Here is an 18,520-nt window from a genome sequence, read left to right as displayed (position 1 = left end):
GATGACGTAGCAGTCTCGCGAGACCGCTACATCATCACGTGTTATTGCCGCAAGGCATTACTGGGAACGGAGCGTCGCGAGGAGCATCGCTAAAGACCTGGGCTGGATCTGGGGGCCGCCAGAAGGTGAGTATATAACTATTTTTTATTTTAATTCTTTTAACAGGGATAGGGTGCCCACATTGCTATATACTACGTGGGCTGTGTTATATACTACGTGGGCTGTTATATACTGCGTGGCCTGTTATATACTGCATAGGCTGTGTTGTATACTACGTCGCTGTGCTATATACTATGTGGGCTGTGCTATATACTACGTGGCTGTGCTATATACTACGTGGGCTGTTATATACTGCGTGGGCTGTGCTACATACTACGTGGGCTGTGCTATATACTACGTGGGCTGTGCTATATACTACGTGGGCTGTGCTATATACTATGTGGGCTATATACTATGTGGGCTGTGCTATATACTACTTGGGCTGTGCTATATACTACGTGGGCTGTTATATACTATGTGGGCTGTGCTGTATACTACGTGGGCTGTTCTATATACTTTGTGGGCTGTGCTATATACTACGTGGCTGTGCTATATACTACATGGGCTGTTATATACTGCGTGGGCTGTTATATACTGCGTGCTCTGTGCTATATACTACATGGCCTGTGTTATATACTGCGTGGGCTGTGCTATATACTATGTGGCTGTGCTATATACTACGTGGCTGTGCAATATACTATGTTGCTGTGCTATACAGTACGTGGCTGTGCTATATACTATGTGACTGTGTTATATACTACGTGGCTGTGCTATATACTATGTGGCTGTGCTATATACTACGTGGGCTGTGTTATATGCTACTTGTGCTGTGAGACTCTTTCGCCCGGGGCCCTCAAAAACCTGCAGCTGGCCTTAGCTTCACTAATTGTTCGCGGCCGGCCGGGCGCGACCAATCAGCGACAGACGCAGTCTGGCCACGAATTGACGCGGGATTTGTACCACGCTTTGCTAATTGGTCTATTAACTATTCATTGCATTATTCTGAAATCTTCATAAATAAACTACATACATATTCTAGAATACCGATGCGTTAGAATTGGGCCACCATCTAGTTAATTATATATGGTATGACACTATATCGGATGAATAAGATACAAAATTCCAAGGGGAAGTTAATATGAATATAAAGAATGAGCCAAAAAGGTTCATGGGGAGGTAAATGAAATATTCATAGCCATATATACAGTATCCTGATGTCAATTGCTGAATTCACAAGACATTTCATGAAGGAACCAGAAGTTCAAAAGGAGAAGTAGAAGTGAGACAGGCCGATCACGACTGGGTCGATGATGGTTGTACCAGTATACCTCGAAGGATGGCCTGTAGCTTGTTCATCCTATCTGAACATATAAGCAGAGCGTCATGTGTAGTATCTTTTGGGTCCGGTGAATATCTCATTGCCGATAAAGGAAGGCCTGCTGAGGTTTGATGGAATATCCCAGGACAGATCTTCCCAAAGGGTATTCTGTGGATAAGCAATATATATAGTTGATTGACGATCCATGTAAAGACCAAGACAGCCTAGGTTAGCTATTTCAGTATTTATCATGGATTTTTTTCCTCTCTGACTTAGCAATGTAACTTTTCCTGGGTTGTATTAATTGAGGAGCATTATTGTGTATATATAAACTAATTGCATTATATTATCATTTTGATTTATACTGACTCATTGTTTTATACCTTATTATGCATTACTTGGGATTTTCAGGTCTGGGAACCCATTGCACTTATTTTTAACTGTTTTTATACTCACCTTGCTTGTTGGGTTTTTGTGAATAAAGTTGTTATATATTTTACCATACATTCATCTGTGCATTTACTTACAGGTAAGTCTTTCTCCTCCCTCCTCTTTGCTTCGTCGTTGTTCTCAACACAGTCCCTGCTATCAAGGTAACACATCTCTGCAAGCAAGTTACATGTTTGCCAATACATTTCTGCCATTTACATATGAACCATATCTATGCAAGCAAGTTTACTAATACTTTGCTGCTATCCTGTGGTTAGCCATTTCCCTGCTACAAGTTCTTGATTGCATATATCTTTTTTATTTTAACTGTAATTTTTATTTCATTTTAGATAAACAAATATACAAAACCAAAGCATAGTGGAATTACTCAAAGTGCATTAGGAACATATCAAAAGACATTAAGTATCTCAAATGTTTAACGATTGCCTACTAGAGAGAAAGTATAGTGTCTTAACAAATAATGCTTGATGACTGTGGGGGTAGCTAGGTAAATTGGAAGGAGACTTATATTATAAAAGTAGGACAGACAAATGGTTTCATTGATTATTTACAAGTTTTAAGCAGAAAAGACACACTAAAAACAAGACGAGGTAAAAGGCAGAATAGGGAATAGAAAGGCAATATGTACTTAGTTGTTCTAAGTGGCCAAGAATCAATCATGGTGTTACATGCAAAATCCAAGATAAAAACAGAATGAACAAATACCGAGGTAAATAAATAATTAGCAATAGTGCATGAAAATAATATAGGGTACTTAGTTAACTTAATTTTCATTAAAAACATGTAAAAGTCATTTCACCAAGTCACAGTGACCTTATTCAGGGCAGTCCTAACCTCTAGTATTAAAACCTTACTATGTGTCTAATGAAGTAAATATGAATTAGGGCCGAGAAGGACTGAGGCCCCGACCAATGGACACCCAGCAGTGGAAAGCTATATAAACGTAATGTCCCGCTCAAAGAAAAGGGAGGTGTTACATGTGCAGCTGCTGCTCTTCTCTCACTTCTTCCAAATGCTAATTACTTCAGTAGTAGGGGAGAGTGAAGCCAGCACTGATTGGCAGCATGGATTGCATGACATAGCGATGTCATGTGAGCCCTGGGAGAGTCAGTGCCGACACTATTGATACGGCACTTGCACCGGATGTGAGTATAAGTGTTATTTTACTAGGATGAAACAGAGGTACAGAAGGCATTGTCCGAATAGTGGAAAACCCCTTTAATCTTGAGATCAAGTGTTTAGGAGGAAAGGTAAGTGATAACCTCTAGGAGAGCAGACATATTGACCTATTAGTACCCACCATTTCCAAAAATATTAAGTGCAAAAAGAAAAAAAAAAAAAAAAAGAGCATGAACCGCACATCCCAAAATCATACGTTGATCTAAAGCTGCTAGGCAAAAATTTAAATACTGAACATGAGGTTTTCAGTTTAACATTCTGACCAGACTGTATGAAGCCCACTGCCCCTTCACGGCAAACCTCGTAGTGGGTCCTAACGCCCTAACGGAGCGGAGCCGTGCGGCGACCACCGCCGCAGCGGCCATGCACCAGCAGGGCGGACGGCCTGTTGCCCCACAGCACCCATGTTGCGAGACTGAGCCCCCATGACTCCAGACCGCGCCGCCCCACCAGCACAAAGCCACAGCAACAATGGCCGCCACACAGCACCAGCACCAAAATGAAGGGAGCATTTAAACTCACCTTCCTCCAGCTCTTCAGTGAGAGCCAAAATGGGCTAGACCCCTTACTTTGCAGTCTCCTGCTAATTAAAATCACCTGAGCCAAATGGGAGGAGTGCTGGTCCAAAAAAAGAGACAAGTACATGCTATGTGCAAAAAGAAAAAAAAAAAGAGCATGAACCGCACATCCCAAAATCATACGTTGATCTAAAGCCGCTAGGCAAAAATTTAAATACTGAACATGAGGTTTTCAGTTTAACATTCTGATCAGACTGTATGAAGCCCACTGCCCCTTCACGGCAAACCTCGTAGTGGGTCCTAACGCCCTAACGGAGCGGAGCCGTGCGGCGACCACCGCCGCAGCGGCCATGCACCAGCAGGGCGGACGGCCTGTTGCCCCACAGCACCCATGCTGCGAGACTGAGCCCCCATGACTCCAGACCGCGCCGCCCCACCAGCACAAAGCCACAGCACCAATGGCCGCCACACAGCACCAGCACCAAAATGAAGGGAGCATTTAAACTCACCTTCCTCCAGCTCTTCAGTGAGAGCCAAAAATATTAAGTATGTTACCGGGAAACCTACTGGAAAATCATTCAAGCTCTGCTCATACTGACTGCATGTGTAAGCGGTGAAGATGTGTAGATATAGGATTAATCATTGATGACATTAGATCTTGATTGTCCAGTAATCCAATGGACACTAATCCCTGCTATTTCTCCTGGATGTCCCTGCTAAATTTGACACCCTGGATCACCCACTCCTACTCACCATGCTCCACTCTATTGGCCTCAAGGACATCGCCCTCTCCTGGTTCTCCTCCTATGTCTCTAACTCCTCCTTCACAGTATCTTTTTGCAGTTTCTTCTTCTTCTATTCATCCCCTTACAATTGGGGTTCCTCAAGGCTCAGTCCTAAGCCCTCTCCTCTTCTCCTTATTTATTGCCCCTATTGGTCAAACCATCAGTAGATTCGGTTTCCACTACCATCTCTATGCTGATGACACCCACCAATACACCTCTTCACCTGACATCACCCCCACCTTAATACAAAATACCAGAGATTGTCTACTGTCTCTAACATCATGTCCTCCATCCCCACAACTCCTTGTGTTTTCTCCCTATACTAACCTACATATACTGTACCTGACTGTTCAATTTCTTTGGTTGGTTCAACCATAACTCCCAAGTAACACGCACGCTGTCTTGGGGTTATATTTGACACAAAACTTTCATTTATTCCCTATATGCAATCACTCACTTGCTCATGTCACCTGCATCTTAAAAACATCTCCAAAATCTGAAGCTGCAAAAACTCTATTGCTCTTATTCACCCTCGTCTAGACTACTGCAACTATCTTCTTATTGGTCTCCCTCTTGCCAAACTTTCTCCATCCTGAATGCGGGAGCCAGGGTCATATTTTTGTCCAGCCGCTTCACGATGCCTCTACCCTGTGCCAGTCATTACACTGGTTACCCATTCGCTACAGAATCCAATATAAACTCATCTCTCTCACCCGCAGTTCTGCACCACCCTACATCTCCTCCCTCATTTCTATCACCCTACTCGTGCCCTTTGTTCTGCAATTGATCTAAGACTAACATCCCCTGTAATCCGAACCTCGCACCTCCGTCTCCAAGACTTCTCTCGTGCTGCGCCAATCTACTGAAATGCACTACCCAAACGATCCGACTGATACATATCCCCCATATTTTTAATTGTGCTTTAAAAACCCATGTTTAGACAAGCCTATCACCTCAACTCACTAACCTCTCTCCCCTCCAGCCTCCTTCTAAATGTTAATCGTAATGTGCTCCTGACTATTCATCAGTCTCCACACCCTCCATGCATCCAATAGTACACAGTAACTGCACTAAAGCCATGTTCACATGTTACGTTTTTACTGTGTTTTTCTGCTGCTTTTTTATGCAAATTTGAATCTGCGTTAAACAGATCCTGGTTGATGTCCAGATCATGCAGCTTGATGTGAAAACCCTTATTATAATAATGATGGCTGGATCGTACATAACAACACGTTCTACCTTTTGTGTCCCCCTGTAAAGTGCTGCGGAAAGTATCAGTGCAATATAAATAAAAAATATTATTATTGACATTGAAATATCAAGATTATTATTCATTATTAATAAATGAAAGCTTTGTCACATTTTTTTGCTTGAAAAATGTGTAACAACGTAAATGAGATTAAATATCCTTGTGTTTGATGTGCTGGAAAATTCTTCCCCCCAATCTACCTGAGAGCTACTTAAAAGGGGTGTCCACTACTTTAAAACTTAATGTTAAAGGGAATCTGTTAGTAAGATTTTGCTGCCTCATCTGAGTGTCAGATTACTGGGTGCAGCCGTTCTGATACAATCAGAGCTTTTATATTTAGAGCAGAGCTGAGGAAGCTAACCCCGCCCACACCACACATAGCCCCTCCCACACCAGGCAGGTGTACAAAGTCTATAGACAGTGAGCTGCTTAGCTGCCGAACTAGTCAGGCAATGTTAATGATAAATCCTTCACAGTTACTAAACCACAGCACGCACTTTGACAAGTGACACATCCCTGGAATCAGTGTCTCAAGATCTATCCCCTACTGCCTTCAGATTACATAGTAAAAACCTGCTGAGATTCCCTTTAATAGGCCCAGCATGGTGTAATAAATCAAAAGAAAATATACTTGCTTTCTGGACTGACATGGCACCTCCGCATTTGGGACTTGCATCAATATCTGGAGTCAGATAGCCAAAGCTGAGCTAAAATTTTGTAACTCATAGATTTCTTACACCATTTTCCAACCAGCTCCAAGAAAGTGGGTGGAGCTGGGGTAGGATGGGGCTTGGAAACCCCTGCGTATCTAGTTCATGAGAAGCAGCGTTCCTTCCGCCACTAACCTTACTCCAGTCTCTGACTGGAGTAGAATTTGTAAATGTGCCCGCCCCTTGATCGACAATCCTGATACATTAAGAGGTGTGTGCCTCAGCATGTCCTATCATCAAGACTTGTGTTATCATGGGGACCATGTGTCTCGGCTGACTAATCCAAAATGGTCCATTGCGACTTCACCCAGCCCTGCAGCCTTAGACTGACATTTATCTTTTTGTATACACATGCAGGAAAAGAACAGTAGGTGTAGGGGAGTGGGTGGTGCCCATTGGACTAGTCTAGACATATTATCCCTATGGGCCCGATCCACACCAGAATTCTGAGGTAAAAGCTTTGAAAAGTCACAAATGTTAGCCCACATTTTTAAACTTTTAGCATTTTCACACCAGATTCTCAAAGTTCGGCCAAACTGCGCTGAGCCGTGGCGAGACAGTGGTGTGGGGGGGAAGAGGGCCACAATGCAACAGATTGTCTAATTTACGACAAGCTGTGGCATTGCCAACTCCAGAAGTCTCACTCCTGTCCCTGACTGGAGTAAGATTTCTGTTGTGGCGCATACCACTCGGCATACGCTCCTCATTCGTGAAGAGTGCGCCCTTTCATGAATCAGGAGCGTCTAACTCCAGCACGCCCCCTCATCAAGAGAAAAAAGATGGTCTGGATGACTCGGGCCTATGTTTTCTCTGGAACTCGTTTCTGAGACTGCAATCGATCCTCCAGTGTCTGAGTAATGCAGGTTGTGGTTTGGACAGAGTGAACCTAACAGGTGAACTGACTTTGGGCCACCGTCTCCCACCACACCGCGTACATAACAGCTCTGTCCTGGCCCAACATGGTTATACAAAATAGATCAATGGCCGCACTCATCTGTGCTAAAAGTAAGGAAATGTGAAATATGTGGAATGTGAATAGCATAATGGCTTATGAACTTTATGAACAAACACATGAGATTTTTAGCACAAGATTTGCAAACGTTGTGAGCCCATTCACCAAAACGTCAAGGTAATCTCAGATCGAATGGGTAACTACACTGACTGCCTGGTGTGAACACTTACCTATGGTATCTGAGCTGACTGCCTAATGTGAACACTTACCTATGGCTAATAACAGGATAAAGCCTACTTATATAGGAGGCTCAGAACCAACTGTGTTGAGATGTAATTAAAATCACAGCCTGGAGAAGGGCGGGACGTTCAAGTCAGAAAATAGTATATAATAAAATAGATCAACTGACCGAACAATATATATATAATTTATACTAGTGCATAGCCAAAAAAAGTCAAATACAAAATAGATCAATGGCTGCACTCATCTGTGCTAAAAGTAAGGAAATGTGAAATATGTGGAATGTGAATAGCATAATGGCTTATGAACTTTATGAAAAAACACATGAGATTTTTAGCACAAGATTTGCAAACGTTGTGAGCCCATTCACCAACATGGTTATAGGCATCAAAACTGGCTTCAAAATGGCAGCCGGACACACTATTCAGGTTTGAAAAAGCAGCTGGTATTTTAAAGGGTTAAAAGCCTTTGATCCACCACTGTCGAAGCCAGAACACAGAGGGTGCCCCTGACAATACACAGAGGGTGCCCCTAACAGTACACAGAGGATGCCCCTCACAGTACACAAAGGGTGTCCCTGACAATACACAGAGGGTGCCCCTCACAGTACACAAAGGGTGTCCCTGACAATACAGAGGATGCCCCTCACAGTACACAAAGGGTGCCCCTGACAATACACAGAGGGTGCCCCTCACAATACACAGAGGATGCCCCTCACAGTACACAGAGGGTGTCCCTCACAGTACACAAAGGGTGCCCCTGACAATACAGAGGGTGCCCCTGACAATACAGAGAGGAATGCCCCTCACAGTACACAAAGGGTGCCCCTGACAATACACAGAGGATGCCCCTCACAGTAAACAAAGGGTGCCCCTGACAATACACAGAGGATGCCCCTCACAGTACACAAAGGGTGTCCCTGACAATACAGAGGGTGCCCCTCACAGTACAAAAGGATGCCCGACAATACAGAGGGTGCCCCTCACAGTACACATAGGGTGCCCCTGAGAATACAGAGGGTGCCCGACAATACAGAGGGTGCCCCTGACAATACACAGAGGGTGCCCCTCACAGTGCACAAATGGTGTTCCTAACAGTACAGAGGGTGCCCCTGACAGTGCACAAAGGGTGCCCCTCACAGTACACAGAGGGTGCCCCTGACAATACACAGAGGGCGCTCCTGACAGTACAGAGGGTGCCCCTGACAATACACAGAGGGTGCTCCTGACAGTACAGAGGGTGCTCCTGACAGTACAGAGGGTGCCCCTGACAATACACAGAGGGTGTCCCTCACAGTACACAAAGGGTGCCCCTCACAGTACACAGAGGGTGCCCCTCACAGTACACAGAGGGTGCCCCTGACAATACACAGAGGGTGTCCCTCACAGTACACAAAGGGTGTCCCTGACAATACACAGAGGATGCCCCTCACAGTACACAAAGGGTGTCCCTGACAATACACAGAGGATGCCCCTCACAGTACACAGAGGGTGTCCCTGACAATACACAGAGGATGCCCCTCACAGTACACAAAGGGTGCCCCTGACAATACACAGAGGGTGTCCCTCACAGTACACAAAGGGTGCCCCTGACAATACACAGAGGATGCCCCTCACAGTACACAAATGGTGTCCCTGACAGTACACAGAGGGTGCCCCTGACAGTACACAAAGGATGCCCCTGACAATACACAGAGGATGCCCCTCACAGTGCACAAATGGTGTCCCTGACAGTACACAGAGGGTGCCCCTGACTGCACAAAGGGTGCCCCTCACAGTACACAGAGGGTGCCCCTGACAATACCCAGAGGGTGCCCCTCACAGTACAGAGGGTGCCCCTGACAGTACACAGAGGGTGCCCCTGACAATACACAGAGGGTGCTCCTGACAGTACAGAGGGTGCTCCTGACAGTATAGAGGGTGCCCCTGACAGTACACAGAGGGTGCTCCTGACAGTACAGAGGGTGCTCCTGACAGTATAGAGGGTGCCCCTGACAGTATAGAGGGTGCCCCTGACAGTACTGAGGGTGCCCCTGACAGTACACAGAGGGTGCTCCTGACAGTACAGAGGGTGCTCCTGACAGTACAGAGGGTGCTCCTGACAGTATAGAGGGTGCCCCTGACAGTACAGAGGGTGCTCCTGACAGTACAGAGGGTGCTCCTGACAGTATAGAGGGCGCCCCTGACAGTACACAGAGGGTGCCCCTGACAATACACAGAGGGTGCTCCTGACAGTACAGAGGGTGCTCCTGACAGTATAGAGGGTGCTCCTGACAGTACAGAGGGTGCTCCTGACAGTATAGAGGGCGCCCCTGACAGTACACAGAGGGTGCTCCTGACAGTACAGAGGGTGCTCCTGACAGTACAGAGGGTGCTCCTGACAGTATAGAGGGCGCCCCTGACAGTACACAGAGGGTGCTCCTGACAGTATAGAGGGTGCCCCTGACAGTACAGAGGGTGCTCCTGACAGTATAGAGGGTGCCCCTGACAGTACAGAGGGTGCCCCTGACAATACACAGAGGATGCCCCTCACAGAACAGAGGATGCCCGACAATACACAGAGGGTGCTCCTGACAGTACAGAGGGTGCCCCTGACAGTACAGAGGGTGCCCGACAGTAGATGAAGTCCCTGACAATACACAGAGGGTGCAGTGAACAGAGGATGCCCCTCACAATAGAGGATGCCCCTCATAATTCAGCAGAGCCCAGGCTGCCATCCTCCTCCTCATGTGCCGCCAGAACACTATTTGCACGGGGTTGTTAATTGGTGACTGATCCGCAGCCCTCCCCCCATGTAGGGGCACCGTTGCCTGGAGACCAGACTCCCAAACAGTCCTGTGCATTCCTCTCCAGGGAGCACACCGACATAATGGCAGGGCAGCGGTTCGGGACGGGTTAAGCTGGTGCCCAGAAGCAGCGCCGTGCCGGGGCAGAGCCGTGCTGGAGCAGAGTCGTGCCGGGGCAGAGCCGTGCTAGAGGAGCAGAGCCGTGCTGGAGTAGCAGAGCTTTGCTGGAGCTGGGCAGTGACGGCCTGCCCCCGGATAACGGAGCGGAGTGTGAGGAAGGAGGGCGGAGAAAGCCACGGGAAACACAGAAAGACCCCAAATAATAAAATGGCTGCTACAGCATGGTGAACCCCAGCAGAGTGAAGCCGCAGCCCGAGCTGCAGGGACAGCCCCCCCCTCAGACAATGCTGGAGATGGACCCTCTGCCCAGGCAGGACTTGCCTCCCGCACCCGCTGTCAGTCTGCCCCCTGCTGGACCCACCCCGTCACCTCCGTCCTCCTGCTCCCGGCAGGCGTGGAGCCGAGACAATCCCGGCTTCGAGGCCGAGGAGGACGGGATGGAGGAAGAAGAGGACGGAGAGGAGGGCATGGTGGTGGAGATGGATGTGGAGTGGCATCCTTCTGGCCCGGGCAGGAGGTCTTCGTCTCTGGTGTCCTCCAGTAGTGGGGGCAGCACTGGGCTCGTCGGGTATCACCACAACAGCATCGGCAGCCAGGGGCAGAGGGGCCGCAGGAGAAGGGGCGACCCTGGCCCTGGAGGTGGCAGAGTGGGCCAAGGCACTGAGCAGCCCCAGGAGCCGCAGGGAGTGGGCAGAATCCTGCACATTGTGAGAGGTGAGTACCAGGGCCGGAAATGTGATGGGGATAATGGTCTGATGTAATGGGGATACTGGGCCGATGTGATGGGTATACTGGGCCGATGTGATGGGTATACTGGGCCGATGTGATGGGTATACTGGGCCGATGTGATGGGTATACTGGGCCGATGTGATGGGGATACTGGGCCGATGTGATGGGGATACTGGGCCGATGTGATGGGGATACTGGGCCGATGTGATGGGGATACTGGGCCGATGTGATGGGGATACTGGGCCGATGTGATGGGGATACTGGGCCGATGTGATGGGGATACTGGGCCGATGAGATGGGGATACTGGGCCGATGAGATGGGGATACTGGGCCGATGTGATGGGGATACTGGGCCGATGAGATGGGGATACTGGGCCGATGTGATGGGGATACTGGGCCGATGTGATGGGGATACTGGGCCGATGAGATGGGGATACTGGGCCGATGTGATGGGGATACTGGGCGGATGTGATGGGGATAATGGTCTGATGTAATGGGTATACTGGGCCGATGTGATGGGATACTGGGCGGATGTGATGGGGATACTGGGCGGATGTGATGGGGATACTGGGCCGATGTGATGGGTATACTGGGCCGATGTGATGGGGATACTGGGCGGATGTGATGGGGATACTGGGCGGATGTGATGGGGATACTGGGCGGATGTGATGGGTATACTGGGCCGATGTGATGGGGATACTGGGCGGATGTGATGGGGATACTGGGCCGATGTGATGGGGATACTGGGCCGATGTGATGGAGATACTGGGCCGATGTGATGGGGATACTGGGCCGATGTGATGGGGATACTGGGCCGATGTGATGGGGATACTGGGCCGATGTGATGGGGATACTGGGCCGATGTGATGGGGATACTGGGCCGATGTGATGTGGATTCTGGGCCGATGTGATGGGGATACTGGGCCGATGTGATGGGGATACTGGGCCGATGTGATGTGGATTCTGGGCCCATGTGATGGGGATACTGGGCTGATGTGATGGGGATACTGGGCGGATGTGATGTGGATTCTGGGCTGATGTGATGGGGATACTGGGCGGATGTGATGGGGATACTGGGCGGATGTGATGGGGATACTGGGCCGATGTGATGGGGATTCTGGGCCGATGTGATAGGGATACTGGGCCGATGTGATGGGTATACTGGGCCGATGAGATGGGGATACTGGGCCGTTGTGATGGGGATACTGGGCCGATGTGATGGGGATACTGAGCCGATGTGATGGGGATACTTGGCCGATGTGATGGGGATACTGGGTCGATGTGATGGGGATACTGGGCCGATGAGATGGGGATACTGGGCCGATGTGATGGGGATTTTGGGCCGATGTGATGGGGATTTTGGGCCGATGTGATGGGGATACTGGGCAGATGAGATGGGGATACTGGGCAGATGAGCTGGGGATACTGGGCTGATGTGATGGGGATACTGGGCCGATGTGATGGGGATACTGGGCCGATGTGATGGGGATACTGGGCCGATGTGATGGGGATACTGGGCCGATGTGATGTGGATTCTGGGCCCATGTGATGGGGATACTGGGCTGATGTGATGGGGATACTGGGCGGATGTGATGTGGATTCTGGGCTGATGTGATGGGGATACTGGGCGGATGTGATGGGGATACTTGGCGCATGTGATGGGGATACTGGGCCGATGTGATGGGGATTCTGGGCCGATGTGATAGGGATACTGGGCTGATGTGATGGGTATACTGGGCCGATGAGATGGGGATACTGGGCCGTTGTGATGGGGATACTGGGCCGATGTGATGGGGATACTGAGCCGATGTGATGGGGATACTTGGCCGATGTGATGGGGATACTGGGTCGATGTGATGGGGATACTGGGCCGATGAGATGGGGATACTGGGCCGATGTGATGGGGATTTTGGGCCGATGTGATGGGGATTTTGGGCCGATGTGATGGGGATACTGGGCAGATGAGATGGGGATACTGGGCAGATGAGCTGGGGATACTGGACTGATGTGATGGGGATACTGGGCCGATGTGATGGGGATACTGGGCTGATGTGATGGGGATACTGGGCCGATGTGATGGGTATAGTGGGATGAAAACCATCCAGCGATGTCTCTGATTTTCCATGAACCCCTGCAGGGTAGCCGGTTATATCCTGTGATAGCGCTCAGTAATCTCTCACTATTGTTATCCAAGGCCTTCTAAGTTCTGTTCTTTTCACCATATGGAGACGAGCTCATCTGCATCGTGCAGGATTAGGGCTTGTTCACATACTGTAATTTTATTGCATGCAAGAAAACCGCAGTGTGTTACTGTACCAGAAGAATGAATTATGCTGGTGTTTTTTTCCTGCAGATTGGAACCATCACCATTTTCCAAATCTGAAGCATGTCCGTTCTTTCAGGCTATGTGCACACTTTGCGGAAAGGTGTGCAGATTTTTCCACACTGATTTTGGTAAATCCGCTCTGTGGAATTACTGCGACTTTCACCTGCGGTTTTACGGCTGCGGATTCCTATTATGGAGCAGGTGTAAAATGCTGCGGAATCCGCACAAAGAATTGACATGCTGCGGAATATAAACCACTGTGTTTCCGAGTGTTTTTTTTCTGCAGCATGTGCACTGCGGATGTTATTTTCCATAGGTTTACATGGTACTGTACAAGTTACAACGCATGAAAACCACAGCTTCATGAGAAGCATGCCCATATAACAGTTATGAATAAATAACATGTAATCCAATAATATTAAAGGGCCATAGCGGACATATCTATGGGATAATCGCTACCTCAAGATAAATTACCATAGAAAAAATACGATCAAAAACACCCAACACAATTTGTGATAAAAAATTATACAAATACTTTATTAGATATAAATACAACACGATATACAATAAGGCCAGGGAGGGAAGTATGAAAAAACTCAGGTCACAATGTGCACCAAGAAACGGCCAGGGGTGCAAGCATGTGGACCATGTAAATAGAAACAATTAATATCTAGGTTCCAAAAAAGGACTCCTAAAAATGGCCATGGCAGGAAAAGAATACCCAATTAGGGAATACATCTAAGAAATACAACAACACTGGCTGCTATTTAAGATTGAACATAATTACCTGCACAGGCACAAAATAAACCACGGTCCACCGCGTGTACCCACCCCATCGTGCGTTTCGGCGTGATGAGCCTTGAGAAAGGCTCATCACGCCGAAACGCGCGTTGGGGTGGGTACACGCGGTGGACCGTGGTTTATTTTGTGCCTGTGCAGGTAATTATGTTCAATCTTAAATAGCAGCCAGTGTTGTTGTATTTCTTAGATGTATTCCCTAATTGGGTATTCTTTTCCTGCCATGGCCATTTTTAGGAGTCCTTTTTTGGAACCTAGATATTAATTGTTTCTATTTACATGGTCCACATGCTTGTACCCCTGGCCGTTTCTTGGTGCACATTGTGACCTGAGTTTTTTCATACTTCCCTCCCTGGCCTTATTGTATATCGTGTTGTATTTATATCTAATAAAGTATTTGTATAATTTTTTATCACAAATTGTGTTGGGTGTTTTTGATCGTATTTTTTCTATGGTAATTTAAGTTACAACGCATGGAACACTGCTGCAAATCCACAGCGTCAAATCCTCTGCGTGTGCACATACCCTCAGCGTTTTGACAACATTTTTCACTCATTCAAATGATTGGGAAAAAAACGCAGGAAGATTGCAGCAAAGAAGGCCATGTTTTATGCAGCATTTTTCCTGCGAACACTCTGATTTTTGCTGCAGAAAAATCTTCTACAAGTACATTAAAGTGCCCCTGTCAGCAGGATTGTGCTCAGTAACCTAGAGGCAGTGTCAGGTCGGCGCCGTTATACTGATTGCAATTCCTCACTGTCCTGCCCCCTCTTACATACTGTTTTATTTTTAATCCATCATGCAGTCCCAGAGATATTGGGCTTTTCATGTAGTGCTTATTTTTATGGTCTATACAATGGGGCGTGGCTCACAGGATTCCCTGGGGGCAGCCTGTAAGGTGCTCTACATTACTCTGAGCCACGCCCCCGAGGAGCACAAAAATTACCACTAAATGAATAGGCCTATATCTCTGAAACTGTATGGGAGATAAAGATAAAAGTGGAACGCTCAGGTGACCAGTGAGAATAAAATAAGGCAAAAGGTTGTCACTTTTACCAAGTGAAAGGACTCTGTCATGTTAAAAACCACTATTAACCGTAGATATGAGGTTAATCTGCAGGTTAAAGGGGTAGTCCACTACTAGGACAACCCCTACTTGATCGAAATGTTTGGCCCCGATAACACAATAAAGCTTATACTCACCTCCCGTGCTGGCGCTATTCACACGGTGTCGGCATTCACTCTCCCCGGGGCTCTTGTGCGGTGTTATGATGGTGGCACCCAATCAGTGCTGGCGTCACTGCCCTTCCTTCAGATGTTTTGAGCATGAAGAGTAAGTCCGGGCTGCAGCCGATCTTCTGTTTCATGCTCAAAACGTCTGAAGGAAGGGACAATGACGCCAGCGCTGATTGGGTGCCGCCATTATAACACCGCACAAGAGCCCCGGGGAGAGCGAGTGCCGACACCGTGTGAACAGCGCCAGCACGGGAGGTGAGTATAAGCTTTATTGTGTTATCGGGGCTGAGTGTGGGGTATGAGATGGGGTTGTCCAAGCAGTGGACAGCGTAATTAATGGCATCCTGACACTGAGAGCCACGCTGCTGGCTGTATCCACCAATCCCATGGGCAGTGACCGAAGTGACAGGTGACCTTATGCACTAGCACTTTCTTCACTTTGGCCTCAGGGGGGCGCTACTGTTTTAAAAATTACCTGTGCTTTACTCACCCCCTCTGTTACCACTGCGCCTGTTATTGTCTGCAGTACTGATGTCAGGTCCACAGCGCTGCAGCCAATCAGTGAGCTCGTAGGCCCATGCCGTCCACTGTGGCAGAGCCACTGAGCTCAGTTATTGGCTGCAGCGCTGTCAATGTGACGTCAGCACTGCAGCCAATCAGTGAGATAGGCCCATGTCTTCCACTTTGGCAGAGCTGCTCAGCTCAGTTATTGGCTGCAGCGGTCACCGCGTTGTCAGCACTGCAGGCAATCACAGACACCAGGAGTGGTGACGGAGCCTCAGAACTGGTTGTGGGGAGGGTGAGGAAGGCACTGCAGCTGGGGAGAGAGGGTTTTCTGAATGCAGGAGAACTCATGTACAGCATCATGGATTCAATGGTGCTATATAAATACCGTAAATAATAATAATAATTTACTGCAGCAGTGTTATATGGATGCATTTATTGCAGCCAGCAGTTTGTCCTGGAGTTTTAAGTGCCTTTTCTAACAGTTACAGAGAATTTTCACCTCCCTCAATAACATGGCTGGCAGTGAGGGGGTGCAGATTTTTCCATTATGTCCTCACATTCCATAAAACTGGCCAAGAATTCTTCCTGGTGTCTGACATGCATGGCAGCTGCCTGTAGGTGTCGCCGGAGAGCCAGTAGTCTTCACATTCATTTCTAGGAGTATTTGATACAGGAAAGATATATGTCTTTGTACCGTGTTAGCCACTAGAGAATGACAGTTCTGGGCTATGCTGTGTATAAATATGTGATTCTTCAGATTTTGTATTAGTCTATGCCTGATGAAGAGACCTGAGTAGTCTGGAAAGCTGCAATTTGTTACCATCTTTTCAGTTAGCCATTAAAGGTATCAACCACCGAGGACTCTCAATTCTAAACATTTTTAGGTGATTCTCAGGATCTGACATGGCGCAGTGTCTTCTACCGGTTAGAAAAGGAGGGTTTGTGGCCCCCGGGAAGCTTCTCACTACTCTAATATTGCCCTCTGAGATGGTCTGACTGGCACGTATTGCAGTGAATGTCCTCTAACGCCTATGTGCCATACGTGGTGTCTGCACATGCGTGGGTACACTTTATGGCTTGCCACTGTCAGGACATGCTGAGAGTTGCAGTTGCACAATAGTTAGGGTAGGTTCACATATGGTGTTTTACTCACGTTTTTACGTGATTTTTTGTTCCATTTTTAGCATGGCTGAAGAACACTGCAAAAACATTGACAGTATTGACGTTCTGCAGACTTAAAAAGACATCCAGCAGCTCAAAAAACGCAAGGGAGAAAAACCAGACATGTACATGAGACCTCTGAAAGCGGCTTTGTGCTTCTTTCTCATGTTCAGTACTCTGGAGCATGGCCGTATCTGCAGCCCCCGATCTACTGCAAACGTGGACACCGGGCCCCTGGTGTGTAGGCTGACCCTTGTACAATACATTACATACTTGTCTATGGAAGAAGACGTTCCGAGCTCCCAAGTGTTCAGAGAAGGTGTGAGGAGCCTTGAAGACCTGTCCCATATGCAGCGATCCCGAGATCAGCTCTTGGGCTAAGAGTTCTCTCAGTGGATGTTAGTCTTTAGTGGGTGCACAACCTTTTCTGGTCCGGGGGCCACATTGTCATGTTGACTCACTCCCAAGGGCTAGCTTACAGGGTCCGCTCATACTTCCTGTTCTGTACAGATACTTTTCAGTAGCTGCCTCTTTAACTAATGGTCAGTGGCAAAAGTTAAAGATTCCTGATTTTTTTAAAATTTAATATAGATCGATATTTGGAAAATAAAAAGTTCCATTTATCATAAAAACCTACACACTCATTGTAAGTTAGCACAGAAAAAAATGTTATGCTTTCCCTTTTGTTTTGTTTTTTTATGCGTTTTTTTCTTTTTTAGATTCTTATAAATGTTTCTTCTTTTCTACAGGTCTTTGGGGCACAAGATATACAGCAGATCGAATAACTACAAGGGAAAAATACTTAAAAACCATCCTCCGAGAGCTGGTTACTTACGTAGTGTTTCTGTTCCTGTTATGTGTTTGTAAGTATTTATGATTTTATTCCATTATCAAAGTATTATCATATTCTGTGCGATCAAGAGTATCCATGCCGCTGAGCTGTCCATCAATCAGTAGCGCACCATGCCATGGCAAGCAGGAAGCGAGGAGGCTGGGAAGCGGTGCGCACCTGACCAATGATCTTCAGACAACCCGCTTTAATGTTTGATGTCAGACCAGGGAAAATGAGATGTAATCGGGCAGAGTTTGCCACATTAGCTGGCTTCTGCCTCCTCTTCCCACGATTTTTAACAAAACATAGGACATCCCAAGTCCAGTTACTCCCAAATGGGCCTCGTGTGGTACTGCACACCCACATTATTTCATTTCTGTCCAATGTCTACTGCTGTCGACTTAGCAGGGATGACATTTTCTTCCAGAATTCGGCACGATGCTTGAAACCACATTCCTAAGATCTTATGATTTCTCCGAAAGAGTCATCAGAACCATGTTGAAATCCAGAAGTCCTTCCCCGTTTCCTGTTTTGTACACGACCTAGAAGGCCTCCTGCTGCTAGTGTGAGAAAACTTGTTTTTCCA

The 18,520-nt window shown here is 47.5% G+C and overlaps 1 protein-coding gene across 1 annotated transcript in view; it reads left to right on the top strand.

The window, feature by feature from the left end:
- The first annotated feature begins 10,424 nt into the window (after positions 1 to 10,424).
- The window catches only part of PKD2 (polycystin 2, transient receptor potential cation channel), a 58,577-nt gene continuing 50,481 nt past the window's right edge, over positions 10,425 to 18,520 (top strand). Inside the window, exons 1-2 of the mRNA XM_077276454.1 lie at positions 10,425 to 11,059; positions 17,852 to 17,965. Coding sequence (XP_077132569.1) covers positions 10,567 to 11,059; positions 17,852 to 17,965 — 607 coding nt within the window. The 5' untranslated portion in view covers positions 10,425 to 10,566. The remainder of the gene's footprint in view (positions 11,060 to 17,851; positions 17,966 to 18,520) is intronic.

The sequence above is a fragment of the Ranitomeya variabilis genome, chromosome 1 (genome assembly GCF_051348905.1).
Source record: "Ranitomeya variabilis isolate aRanVar5 chromosome 1, aRanVar5.hap1, whole genome shotgun sequence".
Lineage (NCBI taxonomy): Eukaryota > Metazoa > Chordata > Amphibia > Anura > Dendrobatidae > Ranitomeya > Ranitomeya variabilis.
The sequence above is the reverse complement of the archived record's forward strand: the minus strand, read 5'-3'. Positions and strand labels throughout refer to the sequence as shown.